Source organism: Diadema antillarum, unplaced genomic scaffold (genome assembly GCF_040938485.1).
Source record: "Diadema antillarum isolate AM-2024a unplaced genomic scaffold, OU_Dant_1.0 seq00000293_RagTag, whole genome shotgun sequence".
Classification (NCBI taxonomy): Eukaryota; Metazoa; Echinodermata; class Echinoidea; order Diadematoida; family Diadematidae; genus Diadema; species Diadema antillarum.
The window spans coordinates 1,763,671-1,789,730 of record NW_027271319.1 but is presented as its reverse complement, the minus strand read 5'-3'; the positions used below and the strand labels follow the sequence as shown (position 1 = coordinate 1,789,730).

General features: G+C 39.2%; 1 protein-coding gene and 1 non-coding gene across 2 annotated transcripts in view; one reads left to right on the top strand and one right to left on the bottom strand.

Annotated features, from left to right (window-relative positions):
• LOC139730155 (formin-like protein 2) overlaps nt 1-26,060 on the top strand; it is a 77,495-nt gene that overhangs the window by 16,918 nt on the left and 34,517 nt on the right. Inside the window, exons 3-4 of the mRNA XM_071641055.1 lie at nt 2,839-2,919; nt 9,608-9,687. Coding sequence (XP_071497156.1) covers nt 2,839-2,919; nt 9,608-9,687 — 161 coding nt within the window. The remainder of the gene's footprint in view (nt 1-2,838; nt 2,920-9,607; nt 9,688-26,060) is intronic.
• Trnat-ggu (transfer RNA threonine (anticodon GGU)) lies at nt 4,022-4,094 on the bottom strand. Its single transcript has one exon. It is a non-coding gene; the product is annotated as a tRNA-Thr (tRNA).

Sequence of the window (26,060 nt, the reverse complement as noted above, 5' to 3'; positions counted from 1 at the left end):
TTTCCCCTCCAGTATTTGTTATCATTTTTTTGTTAATGCTAAATTTAGTTTGATTACACCCATTATTCGTATTGTAATGAAACACAGCAGGGGTAATTTGCATCACCTGATAATCAATTAAAGTTGCAGCCTCTTTTGCGAAATTTAATGCAAACTTTTCAAAACAAATCAGCGACCTGCTTTGAACTCCTTGCCCTCCACGGTGTCTGATGCAGCGTCTGTAGAGCTTGAAAACATCAGCCATATTGACATTCTTGTAGACACATCCTCCACCTGAAATGTAGACATTCTGTGTGACAATCACTCTTGTTGGTTGAGGTATCAGTATTCCTCATTTCGTCTCCCTGTGAACAACTGAAAATTGTAAGATTTCAACTCCTGATCAACCTTTTTAACAAACATTTGGAAAAAAGGAACCAGAGGGAATAGAATCAGAGCTTGAGTATTTGTTCCAAGATCATTGTGTCTCTGCCGGTGACCAGGGATAGCCTGACAATAGTGTCGCTGCCCAGAAAGCAGTAGATGGCAGATTTGATTCCTGCTGGCTCCTTTTTCCAGCACGTCTGTTAAAAATGTAGATCAGCAGTTGCGATTGTACAAATTTCATTTGTACAGAGGGAGACAAAGTGATGAAAACTATTACCTTGAGGTTTATATTTTTGTGAATTTCATTAGTCAGGTGCAATTTGTGAATTTAAAGACAAAATATTGACTCTGATCCCGACAGGAATGTGATGCGCACATCATTCAGTACTGTACTCTATGATCACAAATTTAACCACTCACGAAATCATAGAGAAGTCCCGATTCGCAAAAAAGATAGACTCGCTAGATATATGTATGCCGTAGGTAGTATTCCTTTGGGGGATGCATCATTTTATCATGTCAAGAGAATGTCAAAAGTAAATTTCCACTCCAAACCCACCCATTCTGTTGTTTATTGTTGTTGTTGGTGCTCTTGGTAATGTTATTATTGTTGTTGTTGTTGTTGTTTGATGGGGAAGCAGTTCCCAAAGTGGGCTATTCACTTTTCCTACCCCATTTCCGAATTTGACGCGCTATCGCTGTTATTTCAATCAGGGCCCGTCTCTTCCGGCCGTTGAGAGTTCTACGGACGGGGTTATGTGGCACCAGATCTAATAATGATAATAATAAAAGAAAAAGACCTTTTGTCAAATGGCTATTTGACTTAAATGGGAATGCTAGGTCAGCTACAAGATAGTCTGAAAAGAGAGAGCAAAATGTTAAGAGCAAAGCAGTGAAAATTTGATCAGAATCAGATTAAAAGTAAGGAAGTTATGAAATTTTTAAGATTGGCTAATTTTTTGCAAAAATCTCATGAACAGTTGATATGAATATGCAAATGAGTGAGCTTATGATGTCGTCACCTCACAATTTTCTGTTGATCATATGCAAAAAATGACAAAAATTCGATTTTTCTGCCGTAAATTGTAACATATTATGTTATTCCTGGCTGAATAAGTTCAAAATAATGATCACTCAGATATACTAGGATTTGATACTGCGACTGTATTGTGTTTGAACAACAACAACAACATAAAAAAAGATTTTATATACAAACTGTATGGCAAGTTGTGAGGCTGTGATGTCATCAGCTCACAATTTGCATACAATTCATATTGACTCTTCAATAACTGTTTTTGTTTTTAAAAAAAGAGCGAAACTTCAGAATCTCATTACTTCTCTAATTTTATCACATTTTGATCAAGTTTTCATTTATGTGCTTGTAAAATTTATATTCTTCTTTTCGGACTAACTTTTGAATGGTCTGGAGTTCCCCTTTAACCCGTTGAGGACAGGTTGATTTTGCTACAACACGCATTTCCCATAGGCGCTCTTGCCCGAGTATAATATACTCGGGACTCTTCCTGAACGCGTTAAACCACCCCCCCCCCCCCCCCCCCAATTGACATTGCCTTTATGAGGTTGTCCTAAGCGTATCACTCTGTGTTTCAAGATAACGCTGCTGAGTGTTGCCCTGGAATTGAACCTTGAAAGTCAAAAGTCTCATTTTAAATGCCTTCACTGATGTGTTGAATGGACATTATGAACTTGTTTTTAGTGTACAGGCAAGTCCATTTCACACTGAATAACAGAAGAGGTTATACTTGGTTTTAATGAGAGAAAAGCCAAAATATCTGAAACAAGTGAATTTAGAGCTGGAGCTCTCCTGTCAAAACTTAAGCCAAGTTTTGTTATTATTTTCCTTTCAAAGTTATAACTTGCTATTAAATATTGTGGGAAAATATCCTTTTATTGCAAGTGGTGGTATATATCACATTTTTCCGTGATATGCAATCTGTCTTTAATATGTTCTAAGGTCGAGTCATTGTCCTATGCGTTTGCCAGCAAGTTCATACCAAATTCTCTTTTGAAATTGTGGTGCACACCCACCTCAGACAGAAATCTGTGAATGAGATAACAGGCAAAGATTTATGTTTATGATTTTACTTAACAAGTTGACAATTTGAAATTGTGGTACATAATGTAATGTGTGAGTGCCACATTATTACCTTGTTCTGTCTTTTTTTTTTTCATTGATGCCAACATGTGGCAAGAAAGACATTTATATAAAGGTATATCATGCAGGCTAACACATTGTTGAATGTTACAATGAGTCTGTCTTGTTTTTGCTATTGTTTCTCATTCAGGAAATAGTAATAAATCCTCCTAGTCAAAGTGTTTCTTTTCCTGGGCCAGCATCTGACCCAAGATTTGGCTCTTATTGTTGGTAATGAACAATGATGATTTTCCTTCTTGTATTCTGTGCTTTCACTCCTTTGTTTTTGTGTTTTTTCCCCTTCTACATATCCGCAGGAAAAAGTGAGCGCGAAGGCTCCACCAGAACAATACATTGCGCGGATTCGCAAAGTGATGGAACCTGGCAACTCATCCAAGGTCGGTAGTTTTAAGGTATTACTTCTCAGGGAAGACCGCTTCAATTTATATCAGTACCATCCCCGTGCCACCTCCCAGTTATACCAGCACCCTGACCTTCCCCTCCCTCCCCACTCTCCCTTCCCAACCCCCTCCCCACCCCCACCCCCTCCCCACCCCCTTCCCACCCCCACCCCCTTCCCACCTCTGTTCTTGTGGATCGTATTATGCCACAAAGTCCAAGCTACTGATATAACATGCAGCAGCCCCGCCCTCAACCCCTACCAGGAAAAACCCCGAATTGTAAAATGATGGCTTGTGTGGTAATGTATAATTGGTAAGATATATTCAAATTTCCCAGATTTGCTTGATGACCCGCTTAACAAAGCATGCCTAATATCTTGATACCCCCATCTAGTCCCCCTCTCACCTGCTGCTCAATAACTACAGCTAACTCTGTGTTTGATGAATGCTTTCGTTTACGCATTAAATATAACCTGTCGCATTAACCTTCACTCCCTGTATTCACCAATTGGCATGATGTCTACTGGAGCGCTTTCTTTACCAAAATTGGCACGGATGTCTGAAAACTAATGCTGATTAATAGAGACTATGTTGTAGTCCCAGTAATTCCCTATTGTGTCATTGTGGCCTTCCTGTTAGACTGAGGAACATTGTTATGCCTGAGTGGGCCGGCTAATTTACAGTTGTCAAGTGTTGAGGAAGCAACTGAGAGCTTGTGACAATACATAGGAAGTTGCAACTGATTGACAAATTGCCCTACTTCGACGTAAATAAGCACTGAATTGATCAGTGTTTTAGTAGTAGCCATGATAAAAAAATCATGGGCGTACATACTCGAGCAGGATTCAAACCTACGACCTCCTGATCACCGGACAGGCGTCATCTCCACTAGACCACCGAGCTTTCGCCCGACAGCAAGTGCTGGTTCTAATCCTTATAGCATGCAGCGGGCGCTGCTTTTATTATTCAAATTCATGAAATTCTTCCGTCGAGATGTTTTCATTGCAACTGATTGACAAATTGCCCTACTTCGACGTAAATAATCACTGAATTGATCAGTGTTTTAGTAGTAGCCATGATAAAAAAATCATGGGCGTACATACTCGAGCAGGATTCGAACCTGCGACCTCCTGATCACCGGACAGGCGTCATCTCCACTAGACCACCGAGCTTTCGCCCGACAGCAAGTGCTGGTTCTAATCCTTATAGGAAGTTGCGTTTGAGTGCCTGAGCACGTTAAGTCTCAAATTAGGCATAAGTCATATCCATGAGTAGGACAGACAGAACTTTCCATTCTATTTCTATTATTGTTATCATTATCACTGTTAATATAGTTGTTTCGTTATCTATCATCATGATAATCATTATCTTTATCACAATTATCTTTCCATCCGTGTAGTTATGATTGCGATGATTACTCTAACCCTGTTATTGTGTTTTCATTATGAGTACCGTCATTTTCATAATTACATATTCACACTTTTACCTTTTGTATTTCACAAAATAATCACTGATGACAGTATTGTTGGATGGATTTTCCTCCAATTTTAAAAAGTAGGCATTCTAAGATTAGAATCATCAAATTATCATTCTCAAAATAAATGTAGGATGATCATCCAGGGAACAATACTTCAGCGGAATTTTCACGTAGAAATATATATCGTAGGAGAAGTTCACTGGAATTAGGGGCAGCCCCGGACAGGGAGAAGGGCTCCCTGGAAACGAGGCCGGATGCATGCCGTTGCCATGGGAACATGCTCAACAGCGGTAGTGCTTTGCGGGAGGAGGGATGCCACTGAACTCTCCTTGCGTGTTCTTGTGGTTGGGCAATATGAAGATGTGCGCTGCTCCCGCGTGCTGCTGCCCGGAGTTTGTTGACCGCTCAAGGAGAATAGTCGTGTTGACCGCTCAAAGAGGAGAGTTGTGTTGACCGCTCACAGAGTAGAGTTTTGTGGTTCCGTGGGAGTTGTAGGATGAGCCCATGGGGAGAGCTTCGGGAGGAGAGTTTCATCCACAAAATGAAAGAATGCTGTGTTCCAGAGGTTAAATTTACAAGTAAAAAAAAAAGAGATAAATCTTGTAAACTAGGCATCTGAATAAAACAAGGAATATTGACATGTGTGGGGCAACACACGTGTCTGGAAAATGTAACAGTACACTGCACATGCATGGTTCTTTGTGATGGATTCTAGAAGGTGAAATGGGAACTACTTGTATGGCATAAACAGAAAATGTGCTTTTTGCATCTTATGGTATTAATGAAAGAGGAGCATGGCTTTGTATGCTTTATTTTATAGCATGTCATTGTTTCGTATCAAATGTAGCTCAGGAGAAAAACAAGCTCTGACATCAATTCTTTTTCTTTGGGGGGGGGGGGGAGGGGGAGGGAAGGGATAACATAGTTTTAGTCTGCATGCTCCTACTACTTGACAGCAGGCATATCCCAAGATGGTAATTCATTCATGAAAGAAAAGAGAAGAACTTCTACTAAGTATTTTATAGCCAGAATAATGAGCTACCCTCTTGTGGCTTGCTTGTACACTGTAGCACCATTCAAGACTTGTAGGTTTAAGCTGACGAACCTCTTGATGGTCCATTGTGCAAGTCTTGTGCTGTCTTGATCGAATCATCCTCTCTCTGGGTTTGCATGCATTTCCTGTGCTTCAAGCTATTGAAGAGACTATTATGCTGTCCACCCTAGGTAAACTGTCATTCTAACATGACCAGGAAAGTTCCCCCCCCCCCCCCTCCTCCCACCCCCATTGATCATTAGAAATTTGGCAGAAAATCGTCAGTAACAATCCTGTAGAGATAAAGAGACCTTAAAAAAAGGTGGTAAACCAGCCCTTTTCCTTCACTCTTCAGGAGTTCGTTTCATGAGGTCATCACATAAAATCTTTACATAAATCTCAGAATGGCCAAAGTCGCTCATACAAATGTAGCTATGTGAGACTTTCAAATCCATTTTCATAAAGTCTCTCATAAGTGTGTCTTATGGGCGAAAAGTCTCTCCTAAGACTTTCATGGAATGGACCCCAGGATTTTTGCCCCCCTTCATAACCTCCTCCCTCGTTCTTGTAACGAGTGCGCAATTGGGGCAATTGACAAGTGCGGTCAGGTCTATTTCACGAGACAGCCTGTCGAAGGAGACTATCAGTTATTTCCTGTCCTCCCAGACTCCTCAGGGATTTGCGGACCTCAACTCTACAAATCTCGTGGAACTGATGTCATGATTGGTACAAGTAGGGAGGGAGAGGGGAGGGGTGGGGGAGGGGGTGGTTGTGATTGTGATTTTCGTTTTATTTCATTCCATTGGGGAGGTGACTTAGCTCAGTCGGTAGCGTGTCTGCCTCACGATCCAAAGGACCTCGGTTCGATTCCCGGGTCCCACTGAGCAATGTTGTATGTAATCGTATACCCATCCCCTCTAGTAAGAGGCAAAACACTCTGTCCCTCGGATACTACGTAAAATGGAGGACCTGTGTGTGAGAGAGTCACAATTCATGTATGTAAAAGATCCCGCTTCATTTATTCATCCCAAAGAGCGGGGTGTTTAGCCCGGTGAAGTGGTCCGACCTTACATCCGACTGGACCGCATGCAAGACCAGCTATTACAGCTGGGCTATCCAGCCATCTTCTCAGATGGAAATGAAACAAACAAACAAAATATATATATATATTTGTTTCTATCACATCTTGTTTGAAGTCACACAGTGTTGTCACCTTGTGTTATCCATGGTGCAGAATCTCGGACCCCCCCCCCCCAAAAAAAAAAAAAATAAATAAAATGGAATAAAAAATTGTAGCTTGGCATAATCATATAATGTACTTTGATATGTCAAACTGTATGCTCAAAATATGATAGTCGTGAGGAAGAGCAAAGTATATAGACTTTTTTGGGATCTGGGGAAAATGACTCGGCCAGAAATTGAACATGTTGGTATTCACTTTGATATGAAGTGAATTTCAAATTCAAAGGGGGGGGGGGGGCAGGGGGAGGAAGGAGGGGATAGGATGGGGGGGGGGGCGGAGAAGGCGATGAAAGTAGGAGGAGGGGAAAGACGATTCGATTGATAGGTGAACATTTTTAGGTCTCATCTAACTTAAGGAAACTGTGATATTTGTGTATATATATTCTGTAGAATTCCGAAGTACTTTGAATGATATTCTTGGAGAAAATGCCTGCCAGGAAATAACATCCATACATATAGTGTCATCTTGTTCACTATTTCATTCAGCGAAGCGTCCCTACATTTTCAAGTGTATAAGCACGTTATTAAAATGACTTGTTGAACAGACGACACATACAATAGCGCAGGTTAAAACACAGCCTGATCTTGTACAGGTGCATCCCACTCTTATGATTTGCATGCGCATCAACCTGCTGGCCGCTTTCCAACGGTGAAGCCAACGACAACAACGACGACGGCATCTGTAGTTATAGGATGTGGTGTAATTTTTCAGGCTTCTGGTCGTTTGGCTGCAAATCTGAGCCCAAACTTGGCTCTGATTTCTTTGCGTGCTGCTAACTGTACACCGCTTCCTGTCATGTTGCTGTCGACGGATTTCTGTGTATGAATTTAGCCCCCCCCCCCCCAATATACGACAAAGTCTGCATGTAAGAGTTTTGGGGCTGATGGGCTCTCTAGTCCAGACTTGTTATGTTTTCACTTTAGTTATTATTAATCCGCATGGTAACATTTCCACACAACATATACATGTAGAATTATATCCCTGTTGACATTTCCTGCGTTTGCACGTACTTTTAACAAGTGTAATATCATAATGATCACCAGTAGTTCCTCTTGCTTATGACATTGGGGCAATGAAGTCTGAGTGAATGTAAATTCAGAGGTAAGGTTCCTTGGTTGTTACATTTGGAAGCCAAACATGAAATGAATGACTTGCTATTGCTAGCAGTCAAAAAACAAAACAAAATCGTGTATGAAGAGGCAATTAACAGTTCCCTGGGCTGCCCAAGTGTGCTTTGATGTGGCAAATCTTGTCAAAACACTAATTATTGACATCCGTACTATATCTGCATGCTTGCACCCAATGCTGGGCATGCATGGCACACTCCTTTACTATTAATGTGAACTGTACACTGGTCTGACATGCTCAAAGATATTTTCTTATTCTCGAATTATTTGTTTGCTTGTAAGAATGATCAATTGCCATGGTTTTGGAGGCAGTTTTTGAGTTGGGCAAGCAAAATTTGAGAGCAGATAATTTTATTCATTTGCCTGACAGGGCTTACTGGAGAGAGGAGTTACTATTATCTGCAGTTCTTTTTTTGGCCATCTGCCAAAAATCAACAGAGATAAAGAAACCTGAATAAAACCTTTATGAGACAAAAAACAATAAATGTTCAAACAATCAACAAAACCTGCTCATTAATGCTCACGGAAACATATTGTCATTTCATGTGGACAGAATCAACGTGACAATGCATAGCCCGACAGCATTTCTGCAATGTATTCAAATTCTGTGGGTGCTCTGTTCACAAAAACTACCATAATATCCACAAAGCTTTCTAGAAACTGCCCTGCACGAAAGTAACCTCTGAATGCTAGGTGAATTCCAGCATAAGAAACTTACGTGGACAGAGCATCTAAATAAAATGTTTTGTTACTAGACTGTAAAAAAAAAAAAAAAAATCAATGGATTTCAATACATTGCAGAAATGGTTCTGTTGTGCACATAGTGTCATCCCTTTAAATCACCTGACCACAGACTCACGAACAACTCATGGATTTTTATTAGCATGTCACTGATATAGAGGAAGCTGACATTTTCCTCCAAGGTTTACATTACCTCACCTTTCCCACCTACCTCTTTCAATGTAAATGTGATGCAAATGAATACTAATGAATAATTAATACATCATTCCCGCCCCTTTTTTTTCCAAGGATAGGATACCCTACCTGTGACTTTTCTGTTTGCACTGTTATTTGTTAGGGCCTCCCCCGTGGGATTGACATGAAGTACATTAACCTGCCATTGCTCTCCTATCCTGTGTAGATGCCATGCATATTAACATTTCTCTTTGTAACATGCACCATTTTTTAATTAAGTTCATTTGCCAGATATATTGTTTTTACCATTGATTTTAATAGCTTTATTGGTTAAGTGGGTTTTTCCCTCTCCCACACACACCATCCTGAACTGAATCGTCCATTACTTTTTGTTGTTGTTGCTGATGTTTGTTTGTTTGTTTAGAGGGACTGTAGCTTGGAATCAGTCAGTTTATTCCTGGAGAATAACTTTTGAGCTATTTTCATAAAATGATGAAGAAGAAATATATATATATATATATATATATATATATATATGCAAAAAAGTAACATTTTCTGGGGTGGGGGTGGAAGAGGGATATGTGATGATACAAAAACAGCATTCTCTATGCTTAAATTAAGTTCTTTCTATACTTATATAGTGATCATTACATACCATCATTTACAAAATATGGACAACACTCTGTAGGCTGCATGGTTCAACTAATACCTTCACTTTTGATCCATAGCTTGTGGCTCTAAATCCATGAAAAACAAACAAACATACAAACAAAAAGCAATGTTACTGGACACCTCAGTTCTGTGGTGGAATAATTAGACTTGAATGCCATAAGATAGCTAAGTATGCCCTTTCCTCTATATTTATGAGTACTTTTACTTTGTTTTCGCAGAGAACGCGGAAGAAGATGTTTGACACCTCAACACAGAACCTTCGAGACCTGGAGATCTCCCTAAGAACCAACAACATACAGTGAGTATTTAAATTGTAGCACGTGGGGGAGAATGTTTTCGGAGATGGGTGGGGGGGGGGGGGGTCGGGATTGCCGAAACGATGGGCGAGGTACTATTGGAATGACGAGAGGTGGGCTAGCGATGTCCCATCATCTGATATGTCTTTTATGCATTCAAAATGTTACATGAGTTTCATGTCCTGTGAAATCATCCTTGTTGATTCATTTGCGAAAGTGCAAAAAGTGTTTCAAGACAACATGAATATCTTTGATAGGCACAGGACTTCTTGCCTGCCACACCCTCCGACCCTCTCCAATGCTAATTCTTCAGCCCGGAGCCACCTTTTCGGGGGAGCAAGAACATTTTTGCCTTTGCCAGGGGTGGGCCACGTTTGATTTCTGGAAGGATGTGGAGTTGACGACCTCACGGGATCTGCCGATGTCAGAATTGCTTTATGAGCCAGCCTTCCTTTCAGTTTGTAAGCAATTAATAAAAGAAGAAAATAATAATAACAACCAACCTGCACGGAACAACAAGCGGAACACAGGAAAGAGGTCCCTGTATTTAAAAAAGGGGCAGTAGAGAGAGAGAGCGTTGTGCATGCAGAGACGAAATCACCACACTGATCCTGAACAGAAGCGTACAGTGTGACAAACATCCAGAGATGTACTATACCTGTGCAACTCTTCACGTTTGAAGAAGGCCTCGTCATTATTGTAAATGGAAAGGGAATCGTTGTTGAAGTTGGAGTTTATCATTTTGAGTTCATTTGCTGCAAAATTTCTTAGTCTTGCATCCAGGCCATTTTTGGCACTTTCACGAGAGGCATTAGTATCTCCTGCTGATGTATTTCATGTTGGGCATATTGTGGACAAGCACTTGTTGCTTCAGTGGTATTTTTTTTTTCTTGTCTGGAACATATCCATGTGGGAAGATGATAGAGATTGAAAGATTAACATTCTAAAAACAATGGAAAATGGAATACCGGTAGAGCCTACATAGAATAATTACAGCACCACTGAAAATTTTCAGATAGTCTTGCAGTAAAACTAGAGTACAAAATGAAAGAATGTGTTTGCTGAGATCCGTCAACCAGGAGAGGAGGTTACTCTCTGTTCTGATTATGATGATGATGATGTTGATGAGGATAATGATGATGATGATAATGATGAAACAGCATGTACATGTACATGTATATAGTGCAATTTATCTGTAGAAACATTTGAAGATGCCTGGCTCCCACAATGTGTCACACATCATTCACAAAGTTGCTGGAAGATTGGTCTTCGGTTCAGATTTGAAAGTATTGAGGTTGTTACTATGATGATGATGACGATGATGACGATGACGATGATGATGATGATATTGATGATGATGATTATGATGATAATGATATGAATCTAGTAGGTAAGGACATTTGTGGCTATTTTGTCACTGGTCAGCGTCCGAATCTCATAGCTGAGTTTAAGCAGGAAGCGTAGCTGGCCAGGTGAGAACTTTTAGGGTCACCGTTTGTCCTGCAGGTTCTCTCATCATTGTTTTTGAGCACGTTGAGTTGATAGTCGGCATGAGCTTAGCATGAGAATGGGTCAAAAGCGTTCCGGCCCACCAATGACCGGAACAAATGGTCACAATTAGTCCTGATGGAAGTAGTATCAACCTGGGAGCAAAGAGTGGTGTCCGAGAGAGTGACACGTCTCCTGTTATTTTTTGCCACGGTGGGAAAAATTTGAGGGTTGTTGGTAGTTATGCTAATCCTGCGTTTCAAGGTCCTTCTTTAAGAACTTAATCTCTTCCTGCAGGGTGTAACTTGCCCACTCCTTGTTTTTGTTTGTCCTCTTTAAATTCATTTTTTTTTCTTTCTTTGACGAGGCAAAAAGTCTGGGAGTCTTGAATATCTGTCAAACTGTGCACAAGACAGACTCTTTATCGAGGTTTGGGTGGCTTAACGAAAAGCCCTGGAAGCAGGATCAAAATAAACTTAAGCAAAACGCCCTCCATTGTTCACATGTCGCTGCAATCGTCTGCAAATTCACTCATTGCCTTTCGGCATCTCAATCTTTATCAATACACTGTATCTGCCATCTCATGAAATATATATATATGTATGTATATTTTTTCCCCTACCTCTTGTAAGTAGGCCTACTTGGTGTGTTCCTCAACTACAGTGTATTATTCAGGGCACGGATGTACACATGGAAGCCCACACTCACACACACAAACACACCAACATACACAACGCTGGGACTCCGTGAGGTAATTTCCTTGATCGGTTCTCAATCATATCCCAATTTGCCACAGGGTGCATTTTTTTTCCTCCCCCTTCTTTTTCTTTTTTCTTTCTTTCTTTTTGATTCCTCCACTTTTCGTGTCCTCCTTTCTCGACAAGCCCAGCTCAGCATGTGAGCTTTCGAAGAATCTCGGGGGTTACGTGGTGTACCATGAATGTACCTGCATCCATCCAACTACTTATGTAGGACGAAGAAAATTGGGGGGGGGGGGTTGGGTTAGAAGGAGGAGAAGAGATGAAGGGATAGGGGATTGGTCTATTCTGTACTATAACCTTAAAACGCACGGGGCTGTAACCCACGGTGATGACTATCACAGTGAGTAATATCCAGGCTTCCCCGGCGTGTCAGTTATCACTTTGCTCTGTCGTCGTCTTCGTCGGCCCAGGTACCTACAAAACAGATGGCTCCCATGCACGCAGACTTGAGGTCGTTATGAGAGGAGAATATTCCAACTTCATTGTTATATCTCTCCCTATATTTCTCTCTCTCCTCTCTCTCTCTCTCTCCTTTATTGTATCTTGATATCTGATCTCCAACCATAGGTTGCTTCTGTTCTTTTGCTATCTTTGAACTTAGTCTTTTTCTGTGTAGAGTATATGAAGAGTTGGTTTGCAAAAACCGATAAGTCCATATTTGCCAAATGGAGATATTTGCGATTAAAGGTCAAGAAAAATAAAGAGAATAATAAGAAAATTTTTGCTTCTTTTGACCATAACTTCAAAAATATACCTTTATATGTAGTGGGCGATATATCATTTAAAAGGTATTATTTTGTACTTTATGACAGAGATCGTACTTCAAAATCTTCAAAAATGGACTTGTCGGTTTTTGCAAACAAACCCTTCATATACATGTATTAGCTCTTAGGAATATAATTTGTCTCAGATCAGGATTTGCAAGACTTTCCGTGAGTGCTTTTTTAATACAGATCAAAAACAATAGTGATGGCCATAGATGTTTTGATGTTGTCGAGTACTAAATGTGTAGGCATAAATGTGAACATAGCATTTATTTGTCAGGGAGAATAAGTTGATGTGTCTTGATTCAGCTTCACAAGTATTCATTGTCTCACGAACTTTGTGAAAATTGAATTATCACAAATCATAATTATGGTGTATGCAGAATATTTTTAATTTATGATATTTGTCTTTCCCACTTTATCTCCCTGTCTCAGTTCCGGATAAGGGCCGATCTCTTCAATTATCTATCCTTCACTCTCTGTCTTTGCCTTCAGCCTTCTTGCTATACAATTACTCTTTCTTTCTCTCTGTATATATATTTATTCTTTTCTCTCTTTTGTCCTGTACGTGCGGCTGTAATGATCTTTGAGGGGCATGGTGGTGGGGAATATTGAGAGATATTAGAGTCCATCACATTGAATCAAGATATGTTATTTTGAAAATGATTTAGGGGTTTGGATTACTTCGAAATCTTCCGGAATGACACCCTGGGGAAAACCTTCCAGGAGGCTGGTTGTAGTTTTTGTTGTTTGTTATCATCTGTATCATTCCCCAAAAGAGACTGCATTTCTTTTCTCTTTTTAAGGTCATTTATCACATGTGGCTACCATTCGGAAATGCTTGCAGATCGTTAGCACCTTTTCATCCGGTTTAGTGTCAAGGTCCACTCTAAGTAGTCCAAGCAGTATTTTATACAATAACTATTCACTTTATACATGTTTGCACAGATATAGAAAGGAATAATGAGGAAGACTCTTTCGACATCAAAAAGAAGAGCACTGTTTCTACACAGATGTGCAATAACATGCATATGGAATGGAGATGGGATAATGTTCTTGTGGAATGCACAATTAGTCCTGTACCTTTGGATATTCTCTGATCAAACACCCATCTAGTATTTACCAGTTTTGATGAGTATTTGAATATTACAGTTAGTGAATTGGTATGAGATCATCAGGGGGTTTACTTTATCTTATTCACTCTTTGATTAGAGTCCATCATGGATATTAAATTAAAGGTCCTGTTCACCTTTGGGAACAGTGATTTAAAAAGATTTCAAGATATCACATTTGATGCACATATGTAGGTCTGTTGTATCACAAAACATCCTACCATATAAAATATTCGCAGTAAAGCCTACAATATAAAGAGATATCAGTATTTTTCTCATGAAACCATGACTGTAGACAGTTTAGTCTGGCACTATTTTTATTATAACTATTGTTCACATTTTGTGTATTTAACAATACTTAACATTGATTATATGGATTCATATTTTTACAGTGGTTGTTTCTATCCCAAACTCACATTTTGGAACTATTTTAAAGCACTAATGCTGGGTTTTTGTTTCATCTGCAAATGGTAAATTATGACTTTAAGGTTTGCGGCAGGAAGCAAATGGCTACCCCCCCCCCCCCCCCTCTTGAAAATTAACCAGTTCATGACTACATTTAAAATATCCCAGTAAGTTAGTCTTCATGGCTGCAAGTGACAGACAGTACAGAATGTACATGTATGTGTGTCTATGTGTATGTGTGTGTGTGTGTGTGTGTGTGTGTGTGTGTGTGTGTTTCTTTTACACTTTCATCATGCGAATCAGGAAAATCATGAGAGAGTAAGATCTTGCAGTGCACAAATGGAAAGGCAGCCAATGATAGACAGCGCTATGTGGAGGGAATGGAATAAAAACAGGCAGCGTCCAGCTCGAATGATACACACAATGACCATGACGTGCGCCAAGTCACGGATGACTGGACAGACAATGGGTATTAAAATGAGTAATGACTGGACAAATGGATCAATTGGTCAATGCAGGCAGACCCTGACCGGGATAGGCGAGACAAATTATTTGTCATGTATATATGATCGTACGTGTCCACTTCCAAGATCGGTGATTCACTGGACCGTTAACTGGATCAAATAGTCAATACAAGGCATTATTGTTTTGGCTCCCTTTATGAAGAATATTGGAAGCGAATACCTTTTTACTCAGGGATATGATGTAAAGGGTATGAAAATTTGAAAGGATGTCGGGGGGGGGGGGGTGGTAGGGGGATGGAGAGGGGAGAGGAGGGGGCTTTAGAGGAAAGAGAAGGGGGGCTGGACTTGAAAGGGAAGAGATACCAAAGTCATCCTGGCCATTGTCTGCTCTGACGGCTATGAATGACATTTAATATCTGACTGTCATCCAGTGGAATGAACCTTTTCATCAAATTAGCCCCCAAAAGCAGGTGCATAGTATTACCCCCAAACGAGACAAAAGACTCTGAATGGCTCCTGAAGGGAGAGAGGGAAAGAGAAGAAGTGAAAGAATTGAAAAATGCCCTTGATAATCCTCCAGTATGAGTTGATGTCCTGCTCTACATACAGTAGATAGAGCAGGTGGTCTGGTAGAGTTTGTATGAATGAAGTTTGCAAATTCTGCACAGGTTTTCTAGACATCCTGCTGCGTTCTGTCTTCTGAGTGGTGCAGTTTCTGGTCAGTTTGGAGTATGTAGGCTATACGATTGGCTTGTCTGTACTATCAATGAGTAAGGGCGACTTAAAATTTTGAAATTGACACACAGTATTATGCAGTATTAAAACCTAAACTAAACTAAACTAAACTAATCTAAACTAAACTAAACTAAACTAAACTAAACTAAACTAAACTAAACTAAACTAAACTAAACTAAACTTTTGTTATTTTGACTTTAGACATGGTCACCACTTACACTGTATGAATCTTTTAGTGCTTGAATAGAAAAAGAACAAGAAAAAAAATAATCCATTCCCTCCCTAATGTGAGGAGTGCATAGGAAAAAGAAAAAATACTTTCCACAGCAATAGAACAAGATAAATAATAAAGACATTATACATATTTTCCACTGAGGTATGTGATAAAGAACACCATCCCACCATTTCCAAAAAGAAATAGAAGGAGGAAATTTTCTAGTTACTATGAGAATAGACTCTGACATCATGGCTATATGATTCTTCTTTTATTTCTCAATTCCTCATTTAAACCCAGTTTTATTTCAAAACACCATTTGTGTAATCAAAAAGCTTATGAGACATTTAACCTAACCACTGCATGAATAGTCAGAAATGTCAAAAGCAATTCTTCAATTTCTCCCTAATTTATGCATCTGTTGTTTGGAATACTCGGTGCATATCCTTCTTCTTGGTCAATACAGGGGAATATTTTTTCAAATTATACATTGTCATCATGTTTTTAATCTTTATTTCTTGTCGCTGGAAATGTCTGTGGCATGCAACTTTTTCCCTGAAAGACAGCCTCTTTTATGGATTAGAAGCTTCTCATGCTATGCTTCAAGAGCATTACAACTGCGCTCACTCCACTGGTCAAACCATGGCTGACAGATACTGAGCCCCACTTGTAAATTTAGTGAAGTTTGCTTTTAGTAGATTTTGATGCCAACTTTAAAGACATAGCTATATATGTCTGTTTTCATATCAAAATGTATCATAAGAAACGAGGAAGAAAAAGGGAAATGCAACAAATAGAAGGAAGTTATCTTATTGCCTTCTTTTGATGGAAACCAGTGGACACTTGTTTCAAGAAAATGACTTTCAAATGTGCGGGGAAAAAGGGAACACGTAGTCGTCGTATCTTCTGCATGTTGACTTTAGTGTCGGGAGATGATAGGGCTAGGGCGCCTTGATTTCTCCACTCTAAATACCCTGATCTGGCCTTCAACCCTGTTGGACATGTGTAGGCAGTGGAGCAGAAATCCATGTGGTACCAATGGTCTCTCCCTTTTCGTGTTTGTGTAATGAGTTCGAACTTGAGCAGCAAGGGGGTGAGGGTGGGGGAGGGGGTTGTAAGATTTGGGCTTAGGCCAGATTAGACAGCATATCAAATTTTTTATCTTTTTGTATTTTTTTTATATTTTTACAATGTATGAGTCTGGAGACTGCTCTGTTCGATGCCATTTTGTTATTCAGCCCAGAAAATCTGCATTCTGCCTACAAATAGTTTCAGCTCATCAAATGAAAACTTTTAGTTATCAATTCATTACATTACATTTTCTCTTCAAAGTTTTAAATGTTTGTGGGTATGTGTGTGGCCAGAGGGTTCACGATATTTTTGATTCCATGACAAGTTCATGATGTAGTACAGTAAGGCACTCTGGTTTTTTTGGGGGGTTTTTTTGAGGGGGGGGGGGGGTGGGATGGTATAGACTAGAGTAGAGATTATTTAGTTTAATGACTCTGTATGCAGGGAAAATCTGGGGTATGAGGTTACGTCGTGGGGATTTTTGTATTTTCCTCCGCATATTCCGCTCCTTTTACTCCCTTTATTTCATGCCTGAAACACTGATACGACAAACAGGATCTTCATGTATCAAACATCAACCCTGGAGTAACTAATTAGTCTGGAATCGACCGCGCCAAGTGGCCATAATTTTGGAACTTAGAGAGATGGAGAGAGAGAGAGAGAGAGAGAGACATAGGAGAAGGAAGGAGAGATGTGTGAGACCGAGAGAGAGGAAAGGAAAAAAATAAGAGCTGAATCCTTGCCACTGGTTGGAAGAAAAGAAAAGAGTTAAAGGGATGGTACCATTTTAGTGGAGATGGGGATTCAAGTTTCCAACTTTTTTCGCAAGATAATGAGAAACCTCCTATAGATTATGAAAGACATACAATTCTATGAAGAATACAAAGTTTATTTGATAAAAAATTGGTTTTGAAATGGCTTAAGATATCAAAAAACAAAGTGGATCTACTGAAAGGTGGGACCCACCTTCTATTAGGATCACTTTCTTTTACTTTGTTTTTGGGTGGCTCAGCCATTTCAAAACCGATTTATATCAAATAAACTGTCAATTCCTCTTAGAATTGTATGTCCTTTAATATTTCATATTTGTGGTTTCTAAGTATCTTACAAAAAGTTAAAACCTGAATTCTCATGTCAATCAAAACTATACCATCCCTTTAAAGGTGGAATGTCATGCACATTTTCACAAAGTTCACCACCTGATTTGTTTCTGTGTGCTTCTTGCGAGCCAATATTCTTTCTCTTCTTAATTTCGGTAACACATCGGTCTATAGTGCAGCATTTGAAATCACCGGGCCACTACTGATTAGAGGCAAGCAGAGGCCACTATTGTTGTTAATCGGTTTAATTGATTATTCGAAATTATCAAGCTTGTGTAATGGTATCTTCACTTCTGCTTCCTGCCAAAGTAACCGGGGATCTCAGTTCCGAATGATTTTCCTTTGATCCACCAAGGGGTTGCTTTGATACTGTACATCGTTTGGGAGATTTCGCCGGTGGGACCGTAACAAGCAAACGCACAGCATATACAGAAAGAGGCACTCCATATCAGGCAATTGATTCATGGGTGTGCAGAGGACTTAAAAAGAATGCAAATGAACAGGACTACTATAATGTAGATACATATACATATATGTATGCACAATGTGCACGATGTTTACATTTTTTGGACTGCTGTAAAACATGATATTTTCGCGCATGAAAATTTCGCGAATTGGAGCCGACGGCCTTTCTTGCAGCATGAAATTTTTCGCAATTTGCCACTGGCATCCAATGCATATTGTGTAGGCAAGAACTTTCGCGTGCATTTTAATTTTGCGGATGCTGGTGCTCGAGAAATTCGCAAAAGCAAAGTGCACGCGAACATTCCTCGTTTTATAGTACAGTTAAGATAGATGCATGTAATATCAGGCAGTGGATATAATTCAAGTATAAAATGTAGGCACAAATGTGTGTGCAATGTGCAGGATGTTCACAATGTTTGAACTACCAGATTAACCTAATGTGATGTTCTTTAATGATATGTCGCTTTAGCAGAGTTGACCAGAAGGGCCCGAAGATCACGAAGGTGGTACAAATGAAACCATGGTTTAAACCATGGACAAAAACCATGGAGCGCCAAGTGTCGCACGGAATATTTTATTATGAAATTGGTCATTTCGTTGACAAAATGACGGTTTCATTAATGAAATTATTATTTCGTGGACGAAATGTTCGTTTAGTTACAGAATGTTGTTATTTTGTTACAAAATAATCATTTCATCGACGAAATGACTGATTTTCGTAACAAAATATTCCATGCGACACTTGGAGCTCCATGGTTTTTGTCCATGGTTTAAACCATGGTTTCATTTGTACCACCTTCGTGAATTCAGGCCATGGGGTATATCAGAAGACAGCTTAAAAAAAAAAACACACAAAAAAGAAATCAATAATGTTTGGCAGTCTACCAAAAATTGACTAATACAAGGATGTATTGGTGAAATATCCTGCCTTTTTATAGACATCATTCTAGAATTACAGATCAGATCACAGAAAGAAGAGATGAATTAAAAGAGAATGAGAATGAGAGAGAGAGCGAAAAAAAACCAAGAAAACAGTTAAAATGGAAAAAATATATTAAAAAAGTTGTTCTCACCTCTCTATCTGTATTTACAAGGTCGTGCAAATTGTTCAGTTTTCCTGAAAGTTTGCAGTGCACTTTGTGTGGGTGACCAAGGGGTCAAACAATTTTATATATTTTTTGTTTTGTTTTGTAATTTGAAAGTTGTTTTTTTCTTAGAAATATCATGTGAATAGCATAATGACAGCATGATTAGTGAAAAGAGTTGAGACTATCTGGGGGGAGTGAAACAACAATCTCTCTGAATTTCAGGGAATAGCTATTTATCATTTTACCAGTACTTTTCCACACCTAGAAACTGTCATTTCAGGCAACTTCATGCTTGCATGAATGTGAGCAAAATACACAGACTACAGAAAACTGGGGATGTTTAAAGAGGGGTTGTGACAAAAGTCCCGTAAAAGCTGCCAGTGAGGGGTAACTAGAGATGGAAGTTGATGTGATATGAGAATGCTATATCTTCTATTGACTTTGCAACTTAGCGTAGTTATCGTCCCTGGGGTGACAAGGGCCTCGTATCTAAAAAATCATAAATTTTCCAAGTGAGCATTTTTTTTTATAGTTTGTTTTCATGACAGTTTCACAAAATAGCATCAATATTGATGTCAAATAATGCAGAAACATTATTTTGTATTATTTTGATAATTGTAATATTATAAGACTCCAATCAATGTTTGTGATAGCCTAAATTGAGTTAGGTGGTGGTTTTATTTTAATATATGCCAATTGAGATATAAAGTCTTGTCACCTCATAGATGATATGGTTAGTAATTCCTTTGTATAGCAGGATTCCACGCAAGTTTTAGAAATCTATGTAGTAGGTATGTATGTCTGGTTGAACATTGGAGCGACTTGTTTTTTCACAGCGCAGAAACAGAAATCTTTCATACAAGAACGACAGTCCTTGGAATGCATGCAGTTCGTGTCATTCATTTGCCTCCCCCTCCTTTTTTTTTTTTTTTTGTTGCTGCTAGTTGAATCCTTGTGGAATGACTTGTTACACAAAGTGCTGGTTAGCAAAAAAACACTCAATCCCTACCGTGAAAGCTGCTCGGTGATTAGAAGTAAATTCCGCCGTGTCATGTCGTCTTACAAGGTCAAATGTGCTCTGTAGACGACCAAGTGTAATAAAAAATTAAATATAAAAAAAAGAGAGAAGAGAAGATGAAGAAGAAGGAAAAATTTAACCAAATTATGAGTGACAAGTTCAGAGGAGAGGAAAAAAATGAGGAGAGGAAATTAGCCAATCGCATCGGGACAGGCTTTTCGTGAAGATAGGAAAAGGGCGTTTTGGGAAATCAGTCTGTGATTGGCTGATTAAGGAAGAAACCATTAATTGCTTGACCTAATGCTCGGCTTGTAATAAACAGGGATGCGAGATGTTCACCCTTTAAAAACCGGCGTGCGAAATCAATTTGTCGCCGTCTCGACCGCATCGTGGTGGGCAGAAGGTCCCCCCCAAAGATGTGCAGCCAGCGCCGGCGGTATCAAACGTGAATTTGTGATGAGGGCCTCCGCTGGCAATGCAGCGCAATGATGCACCAAAAAATACTTGAAGAACCACACTGCATTTCCACGGCAGATTGAATGGGACAGGCTCAAAATTTGTGAAAAAAATACCTTTTGATATGTTTCTGAACAGGAAGTCCTTCTAGTCATTGACCATTATCATTATTGAGCTCAAGATCACATTTCATTCCAGACTAACTATTAGAACATTTCAGTCTGAACCTCCGTCAAATTGAATTGTACTGTTAAAGTGGACATTTTGGTGGTGTGTAAAGTTTTTGCTCATTTTTGCGTAACCAGAAGCCAGTGCAAAAATAAAAACACACAAATATGTTCCACTAATGAATGTCTTGATTCTGCATTATTAAAAACATGTGAAATTCATCTTACCCAGCTGATCATGAAAAATTACTTGCCCGAAAATAACCACTTTTACAGTATGACATGTATAGATTTTCATGGCACTGTCTTTAGTCCACTTTGCAAAATATTTGTTTGCAATGCAATGGCCACTCTTCAGTTGCTTGAATACAATACAATCTCTGACAAGTCTCCGTGATAGATGTTGCTTTTCCAAGCATTGCAACTTCTTATTTACCGGTAGTCTGATGATGTAATCACAGATCTACCTAACTATGAGTGTTCCACAGAAGACACTTTCTTCAGTTCATTATGCATTCTCACTGACAAGGATTTGTTTTGCTAATTTCTTTCTTTTTGTAGTCATTCCTTTCAGGCCTGACCTACATGCTTTTAGATATATTTACTGTACCAACCTTCTGGAAATGAACTAACTTGGAGAAGGTTCGTTGGATTCTGTGTTGATATTGCCATGTGAGAAGATCAACAAAATAGACAAATGCACAGACATTGAGTAGGAAGCACCATGAAATCAACTCATTGTGCTTGTTGCATTACTTGGTTATTTTGTGTGTTTGTTTGTTTGTTTGTTTTTCTTCTTGTTGTTTCTGGGTTCGCTGAAATGTGGCCAAAACATTGCCAAATTCCCCTTGCTTCCAGATTAGCCGGTAGAGTAGAAATTGATAAGAGAGGGGTTTATGAGGATAATGGACCGTCTGTGCACTTTGTATGTTTTGGTGACCTTAGTCATCCCTCGCCTTCATTTTTGTGGACGAGATGCGAGAAATTTCCGTGCATTGCTGATGCTTCGCTAGATGGGTAGGTAATGGCGGCTCTCTGAAAAATGATTGCCTGCAGTACTAGAGTGCAGTCTCTGAGACCCAGGGTCCAATGCAAGTATGATTTCTGTTTATTATGCCAAGCAACAACAACAGCAACAAGCAAACAACAAAAAACAAAAACAAACAACAAAAATAATACGCACACACATACACTGTGAGGCCCAGGGTCCAATGCAGGTATAATTTCTGTTCATTATGCCGAAAAAGAAAACAACAACAACAAGCAAACAGCAAAAAAAAAAAAAAAAACAAAACAAAACAAGAAACAAAACAAAGCAAAAGCAAGCAACAACAGTATATACACACACACTGTGCAGTCCAGGGTTCAATGCAATTATAATATCTTTTTGTTGCGCCAAAATAAAAAAACAAACAAACAGCAAACAAACAAACAAACATAAAGCAAACACCAACAACGACAGCACAACCCAACTGAGCAAAAGACCTTAACAAGAAAGACAAAGAGTATGATGCAGAATATTAACCTATATCTACTCATCATACTCATAAAATTTTTTCTCACGTTATGGAAAGAATCGCCGAATATGATCATGAATATGATCCACAGCATTTGTATGGCGCCATATATCTGTTATAGAAACATTTAAAGGCGCAGACTCCTCCAAGACAGTTAGTAATTGAATGTCCGGTGAAAAATGTGAGTCTTGAGTGAGGCTTTGAAGTGATCCAGTTTGTCAATTTCACGGAGGAAAGAATATCTGATTTTATATCGTTGATATGAAAGATTGAATGTTAATAGGGCAACATACTGTGATATCAAAGTGTTTGCAAAGTATGGGAAATGAAATGTACAATATAGAGAAACTGAAACCAGAGCTGTATTTTGTTGCTCATTTACACTCGAGAAGATTATTTGTCCTTGGCGCACAAACTGCCAAACATGATTACTCAGACTTTTTGTGATTAACTCTTAACGTGCCATGGTCGCCGAACAGCGACCTTAGTGCTGACGTGCCATGGTCGCCGATCGGCGACAAAGAAGAGCGCGAAAAACATTGATTATTTAAGTTCTTATGGTACCATAATGTGTTACACCAAGAAACTGACAATGATATGTACTGGTAGCTGACTAGCATAGCCATCGTTTTCACCAAAAATATGAGTATGCTTACATTGGAAAATTTTGAGTAAATACGTGATTTTTCGGCTAGATGTATTTTTTTCGCGTCGGGAAAATCCGCAGCGAGCGCACCCTCTGCGAGATGTGTATAGATCAAAAGTCTCATTGGTAAACCACGCGTGTGTATGCTATTTAATCTGCGTGTATTGCCTATGCGGTTCCAGTTGTATTGTTCCGCTTGGATGCTGTCCGGCGGGAAGCTGCTTTGATTTTGTCCCTCAAAGACGGTAAGCTTGCGTTCGTCGGTCAAGTCTTTCATCCTTTTATTTTGGTGAACTTCACTAATCGTCCCCACGCTAGCATACAAAAGAAGAAGACGCTTTTGTTCTTGTCTTATGCACGTGTGCAGTGAACGGAAAGTAGACCTGTAAACTATGCCGCTTGGTACCACACGTAGTTCGTAGTTTGTTTTGGCGTGATTACCTTCTCCTAGTTCGAAGCGAAATGAAATTCAAAGTAGAAATCTAGTGTTTCGGAATTTCAGACAAAATATAGATCGCAAAAGATGAACATTATTTTGCTTAGTTCAGTTTAAAAATTGTAGGCAGCGTTCGCAAAGAGCGAATAGAGCTGTTGTTTTGAGCGACGACATGCAAATAGTACAAATACTAATCAACACTGGTTTTGACCCAAAACCGATTTTTTTTTTCTCAAACTTACGAAAGTGACTGGAACTGTAATTTTAGCGCAAACTGGCTGTATTGGTTTTACTCCACCGATATGAAAGTACATTATAGAGCCTGATTTTCTATATGTATGTGACGATGTACACGTGAAAATCAGTCAAACTATGTTGTTATCCATGTACTGGTTTTTGTTTTTGTGCTTGCGTCCACGGTTGCATTTTTTTTTCTTTGAGGGTTTCTCTTCAATTGGTCTTCATACTGTACCTCTTTCGGCATGCCTTCTCTCTTATTATGTTGCTTCTTCTTTTCTCTATAAATTTTGAAGAAAACTAGTTTTCACGCATTGAGCGTATCTCCGTATCCGTAAAATTTGTCATTGTCCTGCCGTATTTTGGAGGATGTTTTGGTTCTTGTAGCTTTCCGGCTATAAATAGCGTGTAAATAACCTTGGCTATTGGAACAGTAAATGTCTCTAACTACGTACTCTCGAATTAGCGACCAGAATCGTTGCGAACGTCAAGAATATTTATCTTATTTCTTTTGGCCAAAAACAAAAACAAAATCAAAACAAACAAAAAAGAACCATCGACAGTCGATTGGTGTATTATAGAAATTGTTTACTCAACCACGCAAAATGATCAATAATTATTTATCATTTCATGATAACAAAAATCGAAGCTGTATCGTTTATCGCCAAGCAATGATGCAGACACAATCCCTACAGCACAGTCTCGATAAAGTAGAACAGAATTCGATTAGTAATTCGTAGACAGCCAATATCAAATTCGCAAACGGGTTTTCTTGTTTGATTTTGATTTCAACTGTTTAGGAAGCTCGAAACCTATAATTTGATAGGTTTCCAAACATTCATCGCTCAGTGAGACACAGAATTAAAGTATATTTACGCATTTATGTTATTTGTTGAGCTTTGCTTATCGTTTATCCTACCTCTTATAGAAACGTGTTATTTTCCCCGAGTCGCAGGTGAAGAGGAAAATGTTCAAACTCAAGCAAATCCATCAAAGTTATTATTACGTAGGACTTTAGATAAGAGAGAGAGAGAGAGAGAGAGAGAGAGAGGATGCAAAGTAACATCAAACTATTTGTTAGCATGCAGATTTTGAAAACTTCAAACTCAGATCCCGCTGTTCAGTCCTTGGAGTAAAACAGTGTTGGAGATCACACAAAAAAAGAAAGAAAGAAATGTCGGATGATGCTGCTTCATGAAAACTGTGTCACAACGCAATGAAGGTACGAATTCAAGTACGGAACTAACATCCATCGGCTATTATAAACCAATGAAGGAACTTCAACAGTAGAGTGATCGATGTTATGATTTCCATGAACGTTCAAAATAATTCTGATGGTTACAAATCGCTCGGTATGAAACCTATATTGGCAGGCGCTATAGAGATTTCTGACGCCATGTGAAAGTATGGAATGTGCCGTTGAATAATGTCATATTCAGATAATCAAATGTTTCACGGCGAATGAGACTAAAGACAATCAAAGACAGCAAACATTGAAAAAGCATACCAGCAATGTAAAACGTGATTTTATACTTGTCGGCACCTACAGTTTTGTCTTCTTGTCACCAATTTTGCTATGCAGATCAGGCCTACTGTCAGGGGGCTTTTGATTCTTTTTAAGTGTTATTTGTACCGTAATGATTTTGTTGAATGTAATTGCATTGTTCGCTCCTTCATCATGATATGTGCAAAGCTGCCTTTCCTTTCACTGTTTATCTGTGTCATGTTTTAGTGTCTTGTCTCAATTCGTTGTTATTTTCGCTGTTCTGATCGGGCTTTTGGAAATTTCAAATCTGACTGAATTCATTCGTTTGCAAGATTCAATTACTTCACAACTCTGGCCGCATAGTTCACAAGTACAGCGCTATTGAACTTTACTATTTCAAAGTGAGATGATCGTTTCGAGAATGAGAGGGCTCCTCCCAACGTAGCGCTATTTTACCGAATCATGAAATGAATGGTGAGCTTTTCAGTTGCACGCACATGGCTTCAAACACCAGCGCTGGGCTTACAAGCACGTGGTGTGCTGCTCCGAGCGACTGACCTCGTGGTGCTGAGATTGAACTGGTTTTCTAGCCAAACCCACTTTACTTTGATTTCTCTGGATTGGCAATAAACACAAAAGTGGTATACTACCGTGAATTAACTTTGTTATAATATTTTGGTAATGTTGTGATCGGATGGACAGTGGCTGGCAAGAGGTTGATCGGATCAACATTCTTGATTGATAC